Source organism: Gobio gobio (assembly GCF_949357685.1).
Source record: "Gobio gobio genome assembly, chromosome: 22".
Classification (NCBI taxonomy): domain Eukaryota; kingdom Metazoa; phylum Chordata; class Actinopteri; order Cypriniformes; family Gobionidae; genus Gobio; species Gobio gobio.
Window position 1 is genome coordinate 39,061,930 of NC_137118.1, and position 21,647 is coordinate 39,083,576.

A 21,647-nucleotide genomic window follows, 5' to 3' on the forward strand; every position below is an offset into this window, starting at 1 on the left:
CTAAATGAGTCACCTGGAAAGTCGCACCCCCACGTTACCCCTCTTGTGAAGTGGTGTGGCGCAACCTAGCATAATATTATAGCATACATTTGCCAATCATATGCTAATTCCCCCTGAAAATGTAAACTCTGAGACAAAATCATTTTTGATGCATATGTTGGAGAAAAACCTCCGATTGGCAAAGAAAAAAGGCAAATTCTCACAATAGGTTGATGGTGCTGGTGGCGGAGACTGCACTGCCGTCTTCTGCCACCACTGACACATGCGACGTGCCGTGATTGTTGGGAAGATAGAACTCGGGTTCATAGTAGCTCTCTTGCTGAGTCGTATTATCTGTGATCTTCTGAAGTATCATGTCAGCATAGCCCTTCGAGGTAATGTTCTGGATGAACTGCCAGAGAGAAAGAGGATCACAGATCATTACTGCGGCCCTGCTGGCGGCACAATAATCTACAGCTTGAAAGAACAGCTGATCAAAAGAGCGTACGCACAATGAGCCGTTCAATAGTGCACTATTTTCATGCTCTGTGATTAGTGTGAGATACAGCATGTCGGCTTCAATAAAGGCTTTGATCACAACTGACCGAGAGAGGATAACATATGCCATCTGTGTCAACCTGAACAACTGCTGAAGATACATACGAGCATTTTTACGGTAAAATATATGAACAGTTTTACATTAAAATAATGCATTTTGTTTGTGCAAAGGTTATACAGGTTCGAAACCACTAAATGATTCAGTTTTTTTGGATGAAGCAACCCTTTCATTGTTCACAACTTACATCAGAGATGTTGAGAAATTGTGGATCCCCCAAGACACTCCTCTTTGCATACGCAAACCGGAACGCCTCGACTATGCGATGATAGGTGAGGATTTTATTCTCCGTGGTGGAGACACTGTCTGGACTAAAGTTGTAACCTGAGGAAAGAGAATGGGAGTTCAGTTAGATTCACAACATTGATTACTCAACCATGTTAACTGTTGTTGTCATATGAATAGAACTGCGAATCATCAAGATGGCTGCCACAAAAAGGTCTTCAGAAACCTGATGTAATGTTTCTCGCATTTGTCTTATCAAATCTGAATATGCAGAAGAACAAATGAGATGGACAATTTCAGTTCTTCCTCAGTCCTTTTTCAAAATCTTAGTTTTGTTTTTGGGGTCTACTAGTATAGGTTTTCATGTTTAAGGGCCCTATTTTAACAATCTGAGCGCATGGTCTGAAGCGCGTGGCGCATGTGCACTTAGGGCGTGTCCGAATCCACTTTTGCTATTTTAACGGTGGAAAAAACGGTTGGCGCATGGTCAAAAAGGGTTGTACCAAGTGTCTTAATGTGACATGAGTGTGTTTTGGGTGTAACGTGCAATAAACCAATCAAAGTCTCATCTCCCATTCCCTTTAAATGCCAGTTGCGCTCGCACCATGGCGGATTCGCTATTTACATGGCGGAATTTGCGAGCGGAAAGACTGAACACTTCTCCAGAGAGGAATCCTTTCATTTTTTATATTGAAAAATGTTTGTGTGCTGCTGCGCGTCCCTGTGAGTGTATGCGCGTGATACATGATAAATAACATGATATATAAATAATACAAAAAATACTGCGTTTTCAAAATAGCAACACACCTCGTTTTCAGACCAGCACGCCGTAGGGCGAACAGATGGGCGCGAGTGCATTTGCTATATAAACAACGTGGGGCAGGACGTGAAAATGATAACTGCGTTGGGGCTGAAAGCGACTGAGGCGAATCAGACACATAATCGCCGGTTACGTTTAACAAATATGTTTCGAATGCTTTGTGCTTAGTAGCAGACCTTCCCCCAATAGCACAGGGTACCAGGATACTCCGTTACCAGGGTTACCATCAGATAACCCTTGTTTTACGACTCAAAGGAATGTGCAGAGAGCTGAAACTTTCTGAAAAAGACAAATAAACCATCTTAAACTCGTATAGCCTATATATAACCACTTGAGAAATATATAAACATATATCCATCTCATGATTTGTTTTTATAGGGTTTGGTCTATGTGTTAATTCAATCTCTGTTGGATTAATGTTTCAGAATTGCATACTACTGTTAACGAAAATCATGTGTATGGCATGTTTGGTGTCTATGAAGTCGAAATTTAAAGGTCTAAATGATTGTGTATATGATATGTCGACCCTTGCGCAACATATTAGTATAACAAGAATCTTTAATGGCTCCATCAAGCAACCAATCTCCAAATGATCTGCTTGAGACAAAGGGTCGTAAAACTATGAGAGCATGAGAGCTATGAGAGTAAAAACACATCGACATACGAATCCATATTAAACCATGCGGCTCGTGGCGACACATTGATGTCTTAAGACACGAAACGATCGTTTTCTGCGGTATTTATGTTATTTCTTTACCTCTTATCAGATGAATGTCATCTAGTATTCCCAGCGCCATAACTTCTGGCGAATAAGGTCAAAATAATGGGGCAATCAAAGAAATATATACGTAGATGCCTCATTCGACCGATCCGCGCAGGCACTAATGAGGCATCTATGTATATATCTATGATCGTGCTGGTATTTTGCATGTATTTTGACCTTATTCGCCGGAAGTGATGGCGTGGGGATGGCTGATGCAGAGCCATAGAAAAAAAATGAAATAAATTTTAAAATATGGATATTTTTCTTACACAAACACATCGATTCGCTTCAGAAGGCCTTTATTAACACCCCGGAGCCGCGTGGAGCACGTTATTTGACGGACAGATGCATTTTTTAATGGACTTCAAAAACAGAGCAAGTATTACTGCTATTATAAAGCTCGGATTAGCCTGGACTTTTTTAATATAACTCAGATTTTATTCGTCTGAAAGGAGAATGTCATATACATGGGCTAATTTTCATTTTTGAGTGAACTATCCCTTTAAGGCCTGTGCAACTTCCTCAACCTTGACGGAGTCGAAACAACCACGCAAGCTCATCATTTCTTCTTAAATCGATGCAGAAGAACTTGATCGCCACTTCAATGCCATGGGACGGAACCATCGAAACTTTTTCCTGCGATTTCACCTCGGACGGTCTTCTACAGCTCAGGCTAAATGCAAGTAAAGTACAAAACAGAAATCGCTGTGTAGTTAGTAAAACTGTAAACTCCTTCGTTCAGACAAAGGAGTTTATCAAAGATGGTTCTTCCCAAGGTCTAGACTCTTTGCATAACTTCATCCATCTGTTCTAACCCCTTTCCCTCCATCCACTTTAACCTTACCTCTTGTCATGTATGTTTTTGTATATGTTTTATGTTAGTTTTAGTCTTGTCCGCGCTTTAGTTAATCAAATTTGTGCACAATATATGTTTGGTCCTGACTCCCTGCCTGCAAACAAATTGTCCCTTAAATGATCGATCTTGTTATGCGCTCTAGGCTCTTATGCAAATACAAAGAAAGAATTATTTTTCTGTGGCCATGAAAAATATCCTTTTCTAAGAATTAATAATCAATACTGAATGTCCATAGGACGAACTGATTGAATGATTGCAATGTTAATGTAGCTACATCAAGTTAATCTATTTAACTGATTCAAATATTCATAATTAATCATAATGAATAATCATAATTGAATAATTGTTAATATTTCCCCTCAGAGCTAATTCGCTACACTAGCAAAAAACACGTGTCGCACCTGGCGTCGCATTGCACCGTGTGTATGATAAAAAATTCCTTATTTTTCAAATATTTTGCATTGTTGCAGCACCTATCTTCCCAATCTGTCAGTAACACTCTGTTTAGCTCCTGACTCGATGAAGCCCCTCCTTCCGAAAAGCACAGTGTGTTCTGATTGGACGGCTGGACCAGTGTGTTGTGATTGGTCAACCGTCTTAAGTATGTTTCGGAAATGTCACTCCCCTTATAACAGCGAGTTCCAACACACTTCAAATGCAACTCAACCAGGCCTCACTCCTTTTTTTGGGTATATGTTTTGGGCAAGAATTATTTAAATGAGGGATATTGTGACCTGTTCGTTCATAAAAAAAACTCAATGGAGGCGTGGACTATGGACTACAGTCCATGGACTACAATGGAGGCGTTTCAGGGTGTTCAGAAACAGTGCGCACTGATTTAGAGAATAACTCCCTTTGGAGTGACTTTGTGTTTTTATAACTTTGCAGACCCTTTCCAAGCTCAAACAGCAGCATTACACACTAAAGACAGTTGAAAATTTAAAGGAAAAAAGCATAATGGCCCCTTTAAAGACAGAAAATTCTGTAGATTTTTCTTCAAATCATCTCATTACATGTTCCACATAACTCAAATGGGTTCGGAAATGAGTAAATGATGATATGATTTTCATTTCTAGGTCAACTATTATTTTAATGTTGGACAACTGACCCAGCTTTAATGTCAGAAAACATCTCAAATTGTCTCGCCCATTTATGGCAGAAATGTCTGTTCGAAATAATTGAACAATTATGAGAGTTTCGCCGTGGAAGATGTTTCATAACTCCTGAATAAATCAAGCTACATTGTGAAAAAAAAAACAAGTGCTAACCGTGTTTATCGACAGCCATGCCCTGTCTGGCAGCAACTTAATGACTAAGTATCTCATCAGTAAAGCTACAGAGTGGGTGTTTTAAAAAGACATAGACACAGAGCCGTGGAGAACGTCCAGCTCGCCGCAAGAAAGCAAAGCTGATGAATCTCAGATGACAGGCTGCTTCAGAGTATCCCCTGCTGGTGGAACCCCAAGGAAAGGGTCGGAACACGCTGACTGCATAGATTTTTCCATGCTTGGTTTGTGTCCAATTAGTGGCAAACAGCCCACGTTAGTGTTGGTGTGGGAGACAGGAGGACAGGCATGGTGGAGTGAAGGGTGGAGGGATTTTAATAGCTCATAGCAACAGAAGTTGGAAGGTTCTGAAGTCTCATCCTCCCCTGACTCCGTTCCACATGAGGAAACGGTTAAGAACATTAGAGATTGACTAATGGTCATTCTGTAATCAGTATCAACTGGATGCTTCCTCTTGTGTGAATTTTCATGCTGGTCAACGTTGGTTATTATCATAGAAGTTTTTTTCTGCCTCAGAGTAAAAATAGTTCACATTGAAAGGTATAAAGTCACACTGTGTAAAGTTGGAGTTGTGAGCAGGGTTGTTATAGTTAACGAAAACTAAAGTTGAAACTAAAATCATAAAAAACACTTTTGTTACTTGAAATAAAATTTTAAAAAAAACTTAAGCTTGTTTTATTTCAGCTAGATGCCAATATGTATATATCGTATTTTAATTAATTCTACTTGATGTGCTAAAATTAGTAAGACTAAAATAAAAAATTATATAGACATAAAAAATTGTAATCATTTAAATGACAAAAACAACAAAATTACTAAAACTTTAACTAAAATTAAAATGAAAACAGAAAATGTTAAATCAAATCTGATTAAAAATATGAATAAAAACTATAACAGTATTTCACTAAAATGTGACCCTGGACCACAAAACCAGTCATAAATTGGGATGCTGGATAAATCATTTTTCCATTGATGTATGGCTTGTTAGGATAGGACAATATTTGACCGAGATAAAACTGTTTGAATAGTTCTGGATCTGCAATCTGAGGGTGCAAAAAAATCTAAATATTGAGAAAATCGCCTTAAAAGTTGTCCAAATGAAGTCCTTAGCAATGCATATTACTACTGATAATGCATTTTTTTTATATATTTAAATATCTTAAAATTTACTAAATATCTTCATGGATCATGATCTTTATTTAATATCCTAATGATTTTTGGCATAAAAGAAAAATCTATAATTTTGACCCATACGATGCTATTGACTTATGACTGGTTTTGTGGTCCAGGGTCACAAATGATACTGGTTGTGAGATAGGTTTGGTCATAATGTGTTAATAGTGCTACAAATTACAAATGGCTCACATATAATCTACACATTAATCTGAGATAGACACATTTTTTAATAGGCCTACTGAAAAAAAAAAAGACTTAAATATAATTATTTACTAATTCAGGGTAAAGTATGCCAAACATTAAACAAGATTTCGTTCAGGGCTTCAGACTACGACTGAAATGGTTGTAAATGCGACATAAAACAAACATAAAATAATAAACAATATATATAACATAATAAACATATACAACAATATAAAATCCATTTGAGAAAGTATTCGTTTGAGTGTGCACCAGCATATGTTATGTTATATTTTTTTGTTTGTTATATTTATTTATTTATTTGTCACATGTACGACCATTTCAGTCGTACCCTGGATTAGTAAATAAATATAATAGCATAATATTCTTCAAAAAATGTACATATTTATATTGCACAAAAAAATCATGATCACTAGAGTAAAATCCAACATACTGGAACAAATGAATGCTAATTACAACAGGAAAAACACCCTAGTTTAGGTTACGTTATTTATTTTATGGGATTATGCCCCTTTTTACAATATCTAAATTCTCAAATCTATATATAAAAGTCTCAGGTGTCCCCAGAATGTGTCTCTGAAGTTTCAGCCAAAAATACCCCACAGATCATTTATTATGCCACGTTGTAAATGCCCATTTTTAAGTTTAAGCAAAAAACATGCTATTTTCGTGCATGTTTCTTTAAATGCAAATGAGCTGCTGCTCTCCGCCCCCCTTTCCAGAAGAGGGCGGAGCCTTTACAGTTTGTACCTTGGGTGAAACTAAACATCTGTTTGGTTTGATTATCCATTTGGTCATCATTTTGGTCACTCTCACATGAGATTTTAGTTTTTCGTCTATTTTGATTATTTGCATGCTTTTTAAAGCCATATCAGTTTAAACTTCTGATATATACTTTTCTGAGTGCACACATCCAAGCACACGCACAGAAAGATGGATGTCAGACGGCGCGTCCTGTGAGTCTTAAAAGTTCTCTTTCACGTCTTATCGTACTTAAACTGTCAAATACACGCAAGGTTCTGTCAAAAACACAAAGTTCACAGTTATGTCTGTGAACGTAAAAAGTAAGTAAAAAAAATTTTCATGTGTATATTAAATTTGTGTATTAAAGTGAAACCAGCGTAATATACGGTACTTACTGCTATATGCTGTTAATATGAATCAAACAACAAAAGAAACACTGAAAATCACTCACTGATCTTCATTGAATAACTTTAGTAGCTTTAATATAATATATTTCTTACTTGAATGCTGTTAAATGCTCTGGCGAGGAGATAAACATGGCAGACTGTATACAGTTCACTCAGGGGTGGAGCTAAGCTAATAGGGCAGATTCTGTGCCAGTCGCGGCAGCACATTGGAGCACATTCCTGAACGGCTCGGTTTCAGATATCTGGGGAAAATAACGGACTGGATGGATTTTTACCACAATAGGGTGATTGTATACTCACACTGCGGACACATAATTATGTTCAAAGACGATATAAAAGTGAATTTTGCATAATAAATTGTAAATTGGTCCCCTTTAAATTGTAGTGTATATATTAAACGTTCCAATTTCAAGAAGAAAAACAATTGTGTCCATGATCTACTGTGTCACGATCACCAGTGAGAGTGCCCCGTGATTACCACCAGAGGACACTCCACCCCGAGCTGTCACTCCATCAAGGACTACATTACCCATAATCATTTGCCCAGACTCACTGTTTACACCTGTGTCTCATTTACCTCATTACCATTACTACGCCTATATCTAGCCTGTTCACCCAGTCATTCATTGCAAAGTCTTGTTTGTTGTATTACTTCTGAGCGTCTTCCCTGGTTTCTTGTCTCTTGTTTTTGGATTACTCACCCGTTCCGTGGATTACCCTTTTGCCTGTCTCTCCTGTCTTGTTTGCCTGTTTGGACTGCTTGCCTGTGTATGACCTTTTGACTACGATTGTGGATTACACTTTAATAAAGCTGCGTTTGGATCCTCAGCTCTCGTGTCTCAGAGCAGTTCATTACAGACTGTTTAGTGGTTAAACTCTGCACCTACCGCTCAGGATGTTGAGTATCAATGTAAGGACTGGGCCGCTGGCAGGCGAATTCGGTGCCACCATTGTGAATTCTCCCACGGTAGCGCTGGGGGGGGTTTCATCCAGCAAGGGTTTGTAATCTCTCAAGTCCTCCAGAGTTATAATCCCCTCTGCAACACACACAGATGCCTGTATGACTCATGAGTCTATGCAAGTTAATGAGATCAAACCTACTGAGTAATCGATTTAGTCATTAATAACCAATTGTGTGTCATCCTTCAACACCTCTGCCTGGGTGGACTATTGGCAGCACTGCAGGAATTAGTGGGATGTAAAATATTTGCAAATCAATGAACCACAACACCACAGCCACAGCTGAAATTTAGCGTCTTTAAAACACTAACATGGGCAGTCATCTGATATGAAATAAAAGATGTCGCTCTACGCTTAATGTGGTTTACCATAACATGCACTGTAAAAAACAATCCATCGTTTTTACAAATTTGGTAAAAAAATACAGTAAAAATATTTACAGAACGCCCTTCAATTTTTACAATTTAAAACTGTATATATAGCCCTTTTCTGCTGAATTAGCAAGGCCACGCTGCCCCTAAACTTTTACTTTTACATATACTGATAAACACAGGTGGTAAAGAGAAAAGCACATGATGAATCAAAGTTCACCACAAGTCGTTCTTCCACAAGTTGATGTACATACTAATGTAGAAGGTGAGTCATGAACACAAACACAATCAACAATCATTTACCATAAAAGCCAAATGTAGACTACATAACTGATAACAAAAAACTAAGAAGAAACATATTTACTAAAAAAAATAGTTTACGGGTTTTCACTGTAAAGTTAATTTGTTCTTTTTACTTCCAAAACACTGTACATTTTACAGTATTTGAATGTAAAATTACATTAAATATAAGGTTAGATCTATTACAGTTTTTCTCTGTATGGGAACTGTTTTCATACCTCCAAATATGATAGCTACATTTGCATTTTTCTTTTCTTTTTTCAGACCCATTTGTGCAGTGTTTGATTACCGGTCAATTACGTTTTTTTTTTCATGTTTTTGAAAGAAGTCTTAAAGGGATAGTTCACCCAAAAATTAAAATTAGCCCAATGTTTTACTCACCCTCAAGTCATCCTAGGTGTATATGGCATTCTTCTTTCAGACGAATAAAATATGAGTTATATTAAAAAAGTCCTGGCTAATCCAAGCTTTATAATAGCAATAATAGTTGCTCTGTTTTTGAAATCCATAAAAAATTTATCTGTCCGTCAAATAACCTGCTCCACACGGCTCCGGGAGGTTAATAAAGGCCTTCTGAAGCAAATCGATGCATTTGTGTAAGAAAAATATCTTTAAAACTTTATAAAGTAAAGTTTCGGCGGCCGATCTTTTACTTTATAAAGTTTTTAAATATGTTTTTTTTTTACACAAACGCGCCAATTCGCTTCAGAAGGCCTTTATTAACCCTCCGGAGCCGTGTGGAGCAGTTATATGATTGATAGATGCACTTTTATAGACTTCATAAACGAGGCAACAATTCACTGGCATTATAAAGCTTGGAAGAGTCAGGACATTTTTAATAGAACTCTGATTTTATTCGTCTGAAAGAAGAATGTCATATACACCTAGGATGACTTGAGGGTGAGTAAATCATGGGCTAATTTTCATTTTTGGGTGAACTATCCCTTTAAGGCTCGTGTACACCAAGTACAATAACTATAAAGATAACGATAAAGATATAGTTCTAAAAATCATTCTAGATATAAAAGAATAGCACTGTTCACACCACAGCTATAACTATATGGCACAGAGAAACATTATCGTTGGAATCACTTTCAGAGCGATTTTATCCAGCTGATAAATGATAAAAACACTGACAGCCAATCAGAATCAATCCTGCTATGGGGCAGACAAGCACGCACTTATAAAAGGTTAAACGGAACGATATAGTCTGCTGGTGTACACGCTAATATAGTTATCGTTATAATTAATGTTGTTGGTGTGTACGGGCCTTTATGCTCCCCAAAGCTGTATTTATTTGATTAGAAATACTGTAAAACAGTAATGAGGCAAAAATATTATTGCAATTTAAAATAACTGTTTTCTATTTTAAATGTAATTTATTCCTGTGATGCAAAACTGATTTTTCAGCAGCCATTACTCCAGTCCAGAGTGTCACACAATCCTTCAGAAATTCTTTAAATTAATATAGATTTTAAATTGGCATAAATGTGTGCATAAAAACTGTAGCTTTTTATGCAGTTTTGGTGTTTATTTCTTTCCATTGACCGTTAGTGTCCTGTTCTGGCCCCCTGGGGTAGTTTGAAAACCCCTGGGCTAAATTACATCATGCAACCACAATTTTGATTTAATTTATTGTCCAGATTAGTGTTGGGGGTAATAACGCATTACAATTAACGTGAGTTTACGTAACCAGATTACTTTTTTTTCAAAAGTAAAGTAAAGTAACGCATTACTTTTAAATTTACACCAAAATATCTGAGTTACTTTTTCAAATAAGTAATGCAAGTTACTGTTTTCATTGCTATTGACTGACAGCACTTGCAGATTTTTTTTTTTTTTAACTGCAATAATTTAATATGTAAATAATACATTTATACTTTATGTATTTAATCTCACTTTACTAACCAATGTCTTTGCTGCTGAACTTCCATGATCCAATTCAACCAACCATTTGGTGTGAAAGAGCCAATTATTTTTTTTTATTATCCAAAAAAAAAACAAGCCAGCCCAGTCCAGGTGAGAAAAAAGTAACGAATATTGCATTATTTCCCAAAAAAGTACAACCCCAAATCAGAAAAAGTTGGGACAGTATGGAAAACGCAAAAAAAAAAAAAAAAAAAGTGATTTCTAAATTTACTTTGACTTGTATTTCATTGCAGACAATATGAACACAAAATATTTCATGTTTTGTCTGGTCAACTTCATGTCATTTGTAAATATGCATCCTTTCCTGTCATTCAGACCTGCAACACATTTCAAAAAAAGTTGGGACAGTAAAGCATTTACCACTTTGTAATGTTGCCATTCCTTTTCACAACACTTAAAAGACGTTTAGGGACTGAAGACACCAAGTGATGAAGTGTTTCAGGTGTAATTTTGTCCCATTCTTCCTGCAAACAAGTCTTAAGGTGGGCAACAGTACGGGGTCTTCGTTGTCGCATTTTGCGCTTCAAAATGCGCCACACATTCTCTATTGGAGACAGGTCGGGACTGCAGGCAGGCCAGTCAAGTACCCGTACCCTCTTCCTCCGCAGCCAGGACTTTGTAATGTGAGCAGAATGTGGTTTTGCATTGTCTTGTTGAAATATGCATGGACGTCCCTGGAAAAGATCTCTTCTTGAAGGCAGCATATTATGCTCCAAAATCTCTATGTACTTTTCAGCATTAATGGTGCCTTCACAGAAGTGCAAGTTACCTTTGCCAAGGGCACTGATACAACCCCATACCATGACAGACCCTGGCTTTTGGACTTGTTGCTGGTAACAGTCTGGATGATCCTTTTCTTCTTTGGTCCGGAGCACACGGCGTCCATTCCTCCCAAAAAATACCTGAAATACTGATTCATCTGACCACAGTACACGTTTCCACTGTGTAATGGTCCATCCCAGATGCCTCCGAGCCCAGAGAAGTCGACGGCGCTTCTGGACACTGTTAACATAGGGCTTCCTTTTGGCACAGTACAGTTTTAACTGGCATTTGTGGATGTAACTACGTATTGTGGTACTTGACAAAGGTTTGCCAAAGTAGTCCTGAGCCCATGTGGTGATATCGCTTATAGATGAATGACGATTCTTGATGCAGTGCCGCCTGAGGGATCGGAGATCACGGTTGTTCAGCTTAGACTTGCGCCCTTGTCCTTTACGCACTGAAATTCCTCCAGATTCCTTGAATCTTTTAATTATGTTATGCACTGTTGAATGTGAAATATCCAAATCTCTTCCTATCTTTCTTTGAGGAACATTGTTTTTAAACATTTCAATAATTTTCTCACGTATTTGTTGGCAAACTGGCGATCCTCGGCTCATCTTTGCTCCTAAAGGATTAGACCTTACTTGGATGCTGCTTTTGTACCAAATCATAATTACAATCACCTGTTGACATCACCTGTTTCAAATCACATCATTATTTAACCATTTTACCTCAATACTAGCCCTAAATTGCTCCTGTCCCAACTTTTTTTGAAATGTGTTGCAGGTCTGAATGACAGGAAAGGATACATATTTACAAATTACATGAAGTTGACCAGACAAAACATGAAATATTTTGTGTTCATATTGTCTGCAATGAAATACAAGTCAAAGTAAATTTAGAAATCCCTTCTTTTTTTATTTATTTGCGTTTTCCATACTGTCCCAACTTTTTCTGATTTGGGGTTGTAACTAAGTAAAACAATTAGTTACTTTATAAGGGGATAACACAATATTGTAATGCATTACTTTTAAAAGTAACTTCCCCAACATTGGTCCAGATTATATCATAAGCTGTTGATACCAAATAATGGATTGACATATGTGTGAATAGAAAAAACCTGCAGCTTGGATGTCCCTCACAAGGTTCTCAGCAAGCGGTCCGTTGTAGAACGCATCGGCCCCATTCTCTGCTATGACCTCGTAAGTGTCTGCCAGCTTTGTAAAGGTGATGGTGTCATTTTCCTGCAGGAAGTTTCCAGTGGAATTGCAGTACACAGAACTAAGAAACCAAACAATCAGCAGAAAATGTTCATGTATAAAGCTAGTGAATAAAAGTAGGTAATATCACACATTACATTATATAAAAATAAAAATGACAGTGCACCTTGTTAAAAGTGCAAAAAATATTTTTTTGAATGTTAAAGGTGGGGGTGAAACACTCAGTTTCAGTCAATCTCATGTCAATCTTGAGTACCTATAGAGTAGTATTGCATCCTTCATATCTCCGAAAAGTCTTTAGTTTTATTATATTTATAAAAGAAAGATACGCTGTACCAAGTCTTTCCGGAAAAAAAACGAGCGGCTGGAGGCGTGTCGTGTGGGCGGGGTTAAAGAGTCACGAGCACACGCAGCTATTGTGTTGAGTGCGTCTGAAAGCTCTGACATCCTTAAACGTGAGGAAAAAAACGTTATCCTAAATAAATCATGACTATCAATCCGATTTAGCCATACATATATGATCCAGAATCAGATCTAGAGACTGAAATTGAACAGGAGAAGCAGCAACGACTACAGCAGGACGTTTCTATGGTATGTACTGTAATTTATATATGCTTAGCGGCTTGTGATGCGCGAGTTTTACAACATTTGTGTGTGTTTACTCATGGTTTATGAGGATATAATTTGGTTTATGGACTATTATATGTGATTTAATGTTAGCAGTAGCAAGCAGAACGGTTTTGCACGTCAGACTAGTGCGTGTTTACATAGAAAAACAATGGAATAGTAGCGCATTTGAATGAACGAGTCGATAGCTGACAACACCAAGACATTTGAAGCAGTTTTACTCACCGCCTGCTTCCAAAACACGAGTCACGACCGCGAACCTTAATCGCTGGGACCGCTCCATCTTTCAGCATTAGACAAGCTACAAATCCGGCGTCGAACTGGGCCTTGTTTATAAAACAATCGTCGCCGAAATGCAGGGAACAAACAAAACACTGGCACAACTCCATTGCTGCTCCGGAAAAACAAACTCCATCCACTGTCCCATTAACGCTGGGTTCTTTGGAAAGCTGTACAGGGTTGTCTTGCCCTGACAACCGAAAAACACATCTTTGGTGACATTGTTGATGTCGTGAAGTCCTGTGACTGCAGCACAGCTGAGCGAAGCGCTTTGATGGGCGTACTGCTTTCGCTCTCTCACTCTGGTCTATGGGTGCGCGCGCCCTTCCAGGAGAAGTGCCCTTAGGACCCCGTATAAGGAAATTCCGCCCCATTTGACGTCACACAGACCCATACTCGAAAAAAAACTTTCCGAAACTTGTGAGAAACCAGAAGGAGTATTTTTTGGCACAGAAATACTCCATCAAACGGCCAACTTTTTTGAAACTTTGTCCATGTTTAGCATGGAAATCCAAGTCTTTAACAGTGTAAAAAACAGCATTTCACCCCCCCTTTAAATATCTTGGTTAAAAATATCCACGTGTGCTCACCATAACATCTTATCATTCATAATGATATTTCTGTTTGATCTAATGGCACTGGCCAATGCGCTGCCAACAGGAAAGCCGTTCCTGGCCAGTTTTATGCTTGGTAGAAATAGCTCTCTCCATGGAAGCTTGCCATGCCGTTTATGGGCCATCTCATACCCCCGAATCTCTCCAGGAACAGCGACAGACAAACCACCTGTGGATTAATTTTCACCGGCATGATTCCATGTGCTATTATCTAAAAAGACAGTCAGTGTACTTATTTGAATGATAAGAATAGCTATAATAATTAATAAAAAAATGCAATGTTTCCAAACTATATAAAATGTCACCAAATGCACTTGATGACAGTATGTTGTTGTGACATATGTCCATATGCACACTCTACAGAGATACAGTTTTATGGCTTTCCTCGAAAAGTCATAAACATATGCAGAGCCCATTCTACTCTTGAGTTATTGATTGTCGACATTGTGTTGATAGTTTTTGATGCTTATCTCTCTGGCATGCTGGCATCGTATCTCAAGGCCACCCACTGTGCGAATCCTGTTTCACCAATGATTCCCCCTAGTTTATGTAATGTAGTTAATGTATACCTTTCTGGGAAAGGTCTGTACTATTTCCAAACATGTCTCTGGTTGCATTTGCAGGTGCTGTCTCACGTGCATTGATGGTTTCGACTTTTCCTGCAAAAAGAAATAAATCAATTATACACTGCCCGGCCAAAAAAAAAAGGATTAAAATTGGCAAATTCTTAAGAGTCTATGCTAGGATCATTATTACAGTGATTATGTTTCTAGCATGTTATACAACGACCAGGCATAACATTCCTAATATTGTGTTGGTCCCCCTTTTGCTGCCAAAACAGCCCTGACCCGTCGAAGCATGGACTCCACTTGAAGGTGTGCTGTGGTATCTACTGGCTTGCCTTCTTCCCATAGTGCATCCTGGTGCCATGTGTTCCCCAGGTAAGCGACGCACCCGGCCATCCGCGTGATGTAAAAGAAAACGTGATTCATCAGACCAGGCAACCTTCTACCATTGCTCCGTGGTCCAGCTCTGATGCTCACGTGCCCACTGTTGACGCTTCGGCCGTGGACAGGGGTCAGCATGGGCACTCTGACTGGTCTGTGGTTTATCCAGCCCCATACACAACAAACTGCGATGCACTGTGTATTCTGACACCTTTCTGTCAGAACCAGCATTAACTTCTTGAGCAATTTGAGCTACAGTAGCTCGTCTGTTTGATTTGACCACACAGGCCAGGTGCATCAATGAGCCTTGGCCGTCCATGACCCTGTCGCCGGTTCACCACAGTTCCTTGGATCACTTTTGATAGACACTGACCACTGCAGACCGGGAACACCCCACAAGAGCTGCAGTTTTGGAAATGCTCTGACCCAGTTGTCTAACCGCCATAATTTGGCCCTTGTCAAACTCACTCAAATCCTTACATTTGCCCCTCTTTCCTGCTTCTAACACATCAACTTTGAGGACAAAATGTCCACTTGCTGCCTAATATATCCCACCCACTAACAGGTGCTGTGATGAAGAGATAATATGTGTTATTCACTTCACCTAATGTTATGCCTGATGGATGTATGTTTAGCAACAGTTCTTCTAACCCTAAATGCAAAGAGTGGTTGGGAGGGAGCATGAAGAATCATTTTCATACATGAATTGGCGCTTCTGAGTCCAGACCTTAAAGGTCCCGTTTTTCGTGTTTTTTTGAAGCTTTGATTGTGTTTACAGAGTGCAATATAACATGTGTTCATGTTTCGCGTGTAAAAAAACACAGTATTTTTCACACAATTTACTTATCTGTATACTGCTGTTTTCACTGTCCTCAAAACGGCTTGAAAGATTTCCCTGTTCTATGAAGTCCCTCCTTCAGAAATATGTAACGAGTTCTGATTGTGCCAGCAGTTCCCGTGTTGTGATTCGACAGCAGCTTAGCGCACGCAGAGCGCACGTTACCGGAAAGGTCACGCCTCTCACCATAACGGGGATGCATGCGCTCAATGATCTCTAAGTACAGCGTCCCTGGGAAAGCCAAACAAAGGTGACTTGACTCCGGGATGAAAATAACAGCGCCTCGACGACATTGCAACAAACAAACTATACGAACGCAACCGAACGCAACACTTCCTCTTCTCCACGTGGGAGCAACAAGACCACGCCCCCTTTTTCGCGCATTCTTGTGGGCGGAGGTTAGTCGACATACTGCTCTACTGACGTAATTAAAGCAGGAAATACCAGGATGTAGTCCAAACCGGCCGTTCGCTGTAGGCTTTGAAAGGGAACTTCTGTTAAATAAAATATCTCGCTTGGCATTGAACTTTGAGCTTTATAATTTTACAGGTTTTATAAATGCTCTAACAGCAACATTACACACTAACTAAAGTTTGAAAAATGGGATCACGAAGAACAGGACCTTTAAAGTCATTGAAAGTCTTTGGGATGTGCTGGAGGAGACTTTACAGAGTGCTGGACTCTTGCATTGTCAATACAAGATCTTGACCAAAAATTGATGCACCGCTTGATGGAAATAAATGTTGTGATGTAAGGTCTGGATTCAGAGGTGCAAAAATGTGTGAAAATGATTCTTCATGCTCAATGATTCCGCATTTGCCTATTTAAATCCAAACAGCAACTTGTCGAGGGTAGGCAGTGTGTACATAAGTAATAAAATTAGATCTTTATAGAAAAAAAATGTGCGCAAATTCTTCATATACACACAGACACTGCAGACTGGTGTGTCAGGTTGAATCAGACAGATAATGGTGACTGCATACCTGTTTTGGCATCATAAATAGTGAAGAAGAGCCCTCCTCCGATGCCCATGCTGTGGGCATTCATCAATCCCACACACAGCAGAGCAGCGATGGCAGAATCTACAGCAGAGCCGCCTCTCTTCAGGATGTCCCTGGATGGAGTTAACACGGAAAGGGCATTTGGCATGCAAGTCTGCGTATATCATTTTAAATATCAGAACGCAAAAAAAATTATATATATATTTCAAGAAAAGTGACAAAATATGCACTGACAAAAAAAGCCATTTATGAAACACAATAGTTAATTTGGTGGTTCCACTGAATAAAATGCTTGATTTGACTTGACTTGAACCCGTAATCTGAAGGTCACAGGTTCGATTCTCAAGATGAAATGACTAAGGTGACCTTGAGCAAGGCACCCAACAACCAATTGCTCCAACACTGTTCCTTTGTGTGTGTGTGTGTGTGTGTGTGTGTGTGTGTGTGTGTGTGTGCGTGCGTGCGTGCGTGCGTGCGTGCGTGCGTGTGCGTGTGCGTGTGGGCATGTTTTCGTGAAATATCAGGACACAAATGTGTATAATGACATGGGTATGACATAGGTATTACAAAAAGAAGGTGAAATATGAGGACGTTCCCCATGTCCTCACTTTTCAAAATGCTTATAAATCACACAGAACAAGTTTTTTTTCACAGAAAGTGAACTGCACAGTCTCCTGAGGGCTAGGTTTAGGGACAGGGGCAGTGTAAGGGGATAGAAAATACGGTTTGTACAGTATAAAAACCATTACGCCTATGGAATGTCCTCACATTTCACAAAAACAAACATGTGTGCGTGTGTGTGTATGTGTGTGTGTGCAGGGGCGGACTGAATCTGGCGTACCAGGCATTTTCCCGGTGGGCCGCTGGACAATGTGGGCCGGCCCGTTGCTACGTAAATATATATGAAGACATAATATAGTAAAATTACGTAGCCTATATCCTTCCGTCTATAGCCCAGACCAATGGCCCGCACAGCCCACCTGAGGCATAATTCTAATCTATTTAGCCTGATCAGTCTCAGTGGTGCAAAAGCGCTCGTCAATGTCAAAATGTTTGCGATATCCAATCAAATTGAAGGAGGCGGGATTTACTGTCCACAGCAGCCGAGCAGTGCAGCAATTGAATCCAATCTGAGGTAAGATAAACAGCTGAATATGAGTCAATAGGCTACAGCAATATTTCCAGACTGTTAACGATTTTAAAAATGTTAAACGATGGACATTAATTTCCAGGGATGTAAACTACTGCTTTTAGAATTTCTCAGATTTGAATGCCTTTTACGTTATTTGTCACACAGTGCACAAATAAACATTAACGCAGGTGTCGCAGTTTTCAGCATAGGTTATCAGAGGGAATGTTTGTCTTTCAGTTTCCAGGCTTTCTACAGTAATTTCACAATAATTTTCAAATGATTCATAGGCTTAGCCTACACATACATGGTAAAACCGTAAAACTGGCAACTTTCATATTCAAGTAGCCTATGTGCAGTGTAGAAAAGTGTCATATATTAAAATAAATATATAATTTGCTAGTTCACGTGCATTATTTTACGCACTGGTAATCAAAAGTTTGAAATAATTAAAATGTTTTAAAAAAAAAATGAAAAAACGTTTAAAAATGTTTTTGAAAGAAGGCTGAATTTATTTGATCAAAAATACAGTAAAACCACAAATATTAAGAAATATTAATACAATTTCCAATAGGCATAGTTGTTTTCTATGAGAATGTATTGTAAAATGAAATGTATTCCTGTAAAAGCTGACTTTTGAGCTGGTGGGTTTATGGTGAGGGGTGTTGCAGAGCAGGTGTGATGGGCTTTTTTGTCCCAGTCCATCCCTGTGTGTGTGTGTGTGTGTGTGTGTGTGTGTGTGTGTGTGTGTGTGTGTGTGTGTGTGTGTGTGTGTGTGTGTGTGTGTGTGTGTGTTTTCACTACTCAATACTCCTAAATCCAAGCAATTGTCCATGAAAACAGTTTTTCTGCACTGTAAAAAGTAAAAATGTGCCGTTATTATCATGAAGATTTATAACTACCTGACATGACCTTTAAAATGATGTTAATCTTCTTTGATTCAGTATTAAATAATATCTTTCACTTACATAAAACCAATTAAACCCTCATCCTTCCCTCGCACTTTGTAACAAATCCTTCCCTCGCAGGTCAGAATGACCTGGAGCCCTAAAACTCATCCAGAAAGCTTATTTAATTTAATTTTGATAATATTTTTTTCTATTTTTAATGCAATCTGAGTTTTATTATAAAAAAAAAAATTTTACCTTTAAATGACTAGATTTTATCAATAAATAATAATAAATATTATAATAAATATATAAACAATACATTTATAATTATTTATAATAAATTAATAGTAATTTAAGCATATTCAACTTAAATTAAAAATTTCATGCATAATCCTTTTAATTCAGCTCAAAATATCTTACATTGGGTGTCCGTACTTTTCCGACCTCTTGTGGAAAAAAAAGAATATAACATGATATTTCAGGACTCATGCCACTATATGGCCTTATAGCTGGAGCAAATGAGCCGTTCCGCTGGGTCCTAAAGTCTCTTTCTCTTCAGTATGCATTCAGATACAGATGTAGACATTATAAAATAATTCTTTGGTAAACTTTTAGCATTTTTAGGTTTTTGTATCTAGGTGTACTGAAGCATTCCTCGCATTCCAGTCAAATTGTGAGGGAAGAATTTGTTACTTTTTAAAATTTAATCCACAAAACTCCTCGAATCCAGTCAATCTTTTTGGTGCATTTGTGGTTTGTGGTTCAAGTCATTTGTGGTAAAAAAAAAAAAAAAAGTCCTAGGATCTTGGACCACTCCAATGAACACTGAAAAATTAAAAATGGAGTTTTTGGTCAAAATGACCCGAGGGAAGGATGAGGATTAAAGTATATTTTACTTCATGCAGCAGATTTTCACCTGACTAATTGTTGTTACTTGACAAAACATCAGTTGTATCCAAATTGACGCACTATGCACTTATACACATGGTGAGATGGTGGGACAGTGGGTTAAACCATGGAACTGATACGCAGAAGGTTTCTGGTTCGATCCCAGCGGTCACCACCAGTGTGTCCTTGAGCAAGGCACTTTACTCCATGTTGCTCCAGGGGGATTGTCCTTGTATTAAGGGCACTGTAAGTCGCTTTGGATAAAAGCGTCTGCCAAATGCATAAAAAATGTAAGTACACTCTGATGCGGTAGTTACTCAACTGTGTAGTGTATGGATTTTATAAGGTTATTTTGTCATTCAACATTCCAGCAAGCAATAGCCGTCATTTCAGCATCTCGGTTAACTATAGACCCGATATTGTCCAGCTAGGAGTAACCCACTTCTAGCCAAAATAACCTTGAATTTGGTTACATGCGGTTTTTGGCAAAAAAACTTGTCAGATGTATGATATTCCATCATTTAAGCAAAGTCAACAATGATGACAAGACATTTTGTTTCATTTTTTTGACATGTTCTATCTGTTGATGACTTGTCTACTCTTGGGCTATGGTTAGACGCCTATTCTATTTTCTCTGACAGTCCAAATTTTTCGGCGTTTTAGCCTAGACGTCAGGGTTGTGTTTGGACCATAGACAGTAAAAGAAATGGACAGAGCGACTCCATAGACTTCAACGGGGAGAATTGAAGTCGGATAGAAGCACTCACTTCCTGATGGCTGATGTACTGCGCAGCCTCAGACTGAGCTTGACGACGTAGATGTGACGTGATCAACCTGTCTGACAGTGGCAAGTCTTCTAGTAGTTGTGCAACGTAAAATCTGAATCAGCGAATCTTGCAGAGACAGAGAGGGTGAGCAGGAGCAACTTTTGATGAATGAAGCAGGATCTGCAACATCTCTATCTGCGTTTATGCCTCCACGTCCCCCCGATTGCCTCATAGACAGTAAAAGATTGCCTGCGAGATTCTCCTCGGGTCTATATGGTAATTTGCTCAATAACGCGACACAGTCGCGTGGTTATGACGCAATCGTTAGCCTATATTTTACAAAAACAGCTTCAACGGGGCGATAGTGTAAGATACAAGGTAATGGAGCCTTTTATACATTGTCGTGTTTGTTTAGAAATAAACAATGGATGAATGGAGTCTTTAATTGCCTCAGATGTAAAGTTATTCACTGTCAAAGTGAGGCCAAAATGAATGGGAGTCAATGGGATGCTAACAACAGGGGATGGCTTGGTTAGCAATGGCCACACCTATGGGTGGTACGCTTTCCGGGGGCTGGGCTACCCCCTTGGTTTGGACGGGTATTAGGTATCTATAAACACAAAATTGCTTGCTGGGATTGGAGTCTGAAGCCCCTCCCCCTCCACTAGTAATTAAAGCTGCACAGTTTTCAGTTAATTAAGTGCATCATGGGTATTTCCTACTTTTTCTTTTTGGAATTTTCAGTGTGAACAAACTATTCACATTATTTATACTACAAAACATCATAGAATAGTGCATGCTGCATAAGTGCACGGATTGGGACTATAGACCGAAAAAAATTGGGGCACCATTTGTTATATTTTATATTAACTATTAACTCTCTGGCAACAGAGAAATTCTACAAGAAAAGTATTTTTATGCACTGCAAAAAGTGAAAATTTGCAGTTGATAGCTTAATGATACATTTTGACATGATTTGATCCTTAACCCTTTCACACTGGCTGACCCCCAGTTCCCAGTTTATTGTTTCCATAATGACGTGTCATGCTTGT

The 21,647-nt window shown here is 38.6% G+C and overlaps 1 protein-coding gene across 1 annotated transcript in view; it reads right to left on the reverse strand.

The window, feature by feature from the left end:
- Window positions 1–21,647, reverse strand: part of ggt1b (gamma-glutamyltransferase 1b) — a gene marked incomplete at its 5' end in the record, with an annotated part of 34,506 nt that overhangs the window by 5,508 nt on the left and 7,351 nt on the right. The window contains 7 exons of the mRNA XM_079804291.1: window positions 204–391; window positions 783–919; window positions 7,961–8,110; window positions 12,516–12,676; window positions 14,112–14,304; window positions 14,705–14,794; window positions 16,904–17,034. Of these exons, the coding sequence (XP_079660417.1) occupies window positions 204–391; window positions 783–919; window positions 7,961–8,110; window positions 12,516–12,676; window positions 14,112–14,304; window positions 14,705–14,794; window positions 16,904–17,034 (1,050 nt within the window). The remainder of the gene's footprint in view (window positions 1–203; window positions 392–782; window positions 920–7,960; window positions 8,111–12,515; window positions 12,677–14,111; window positions 14,305–14,704; window positions 14,795–16,903; window positions 17,035–21,647) is intronic.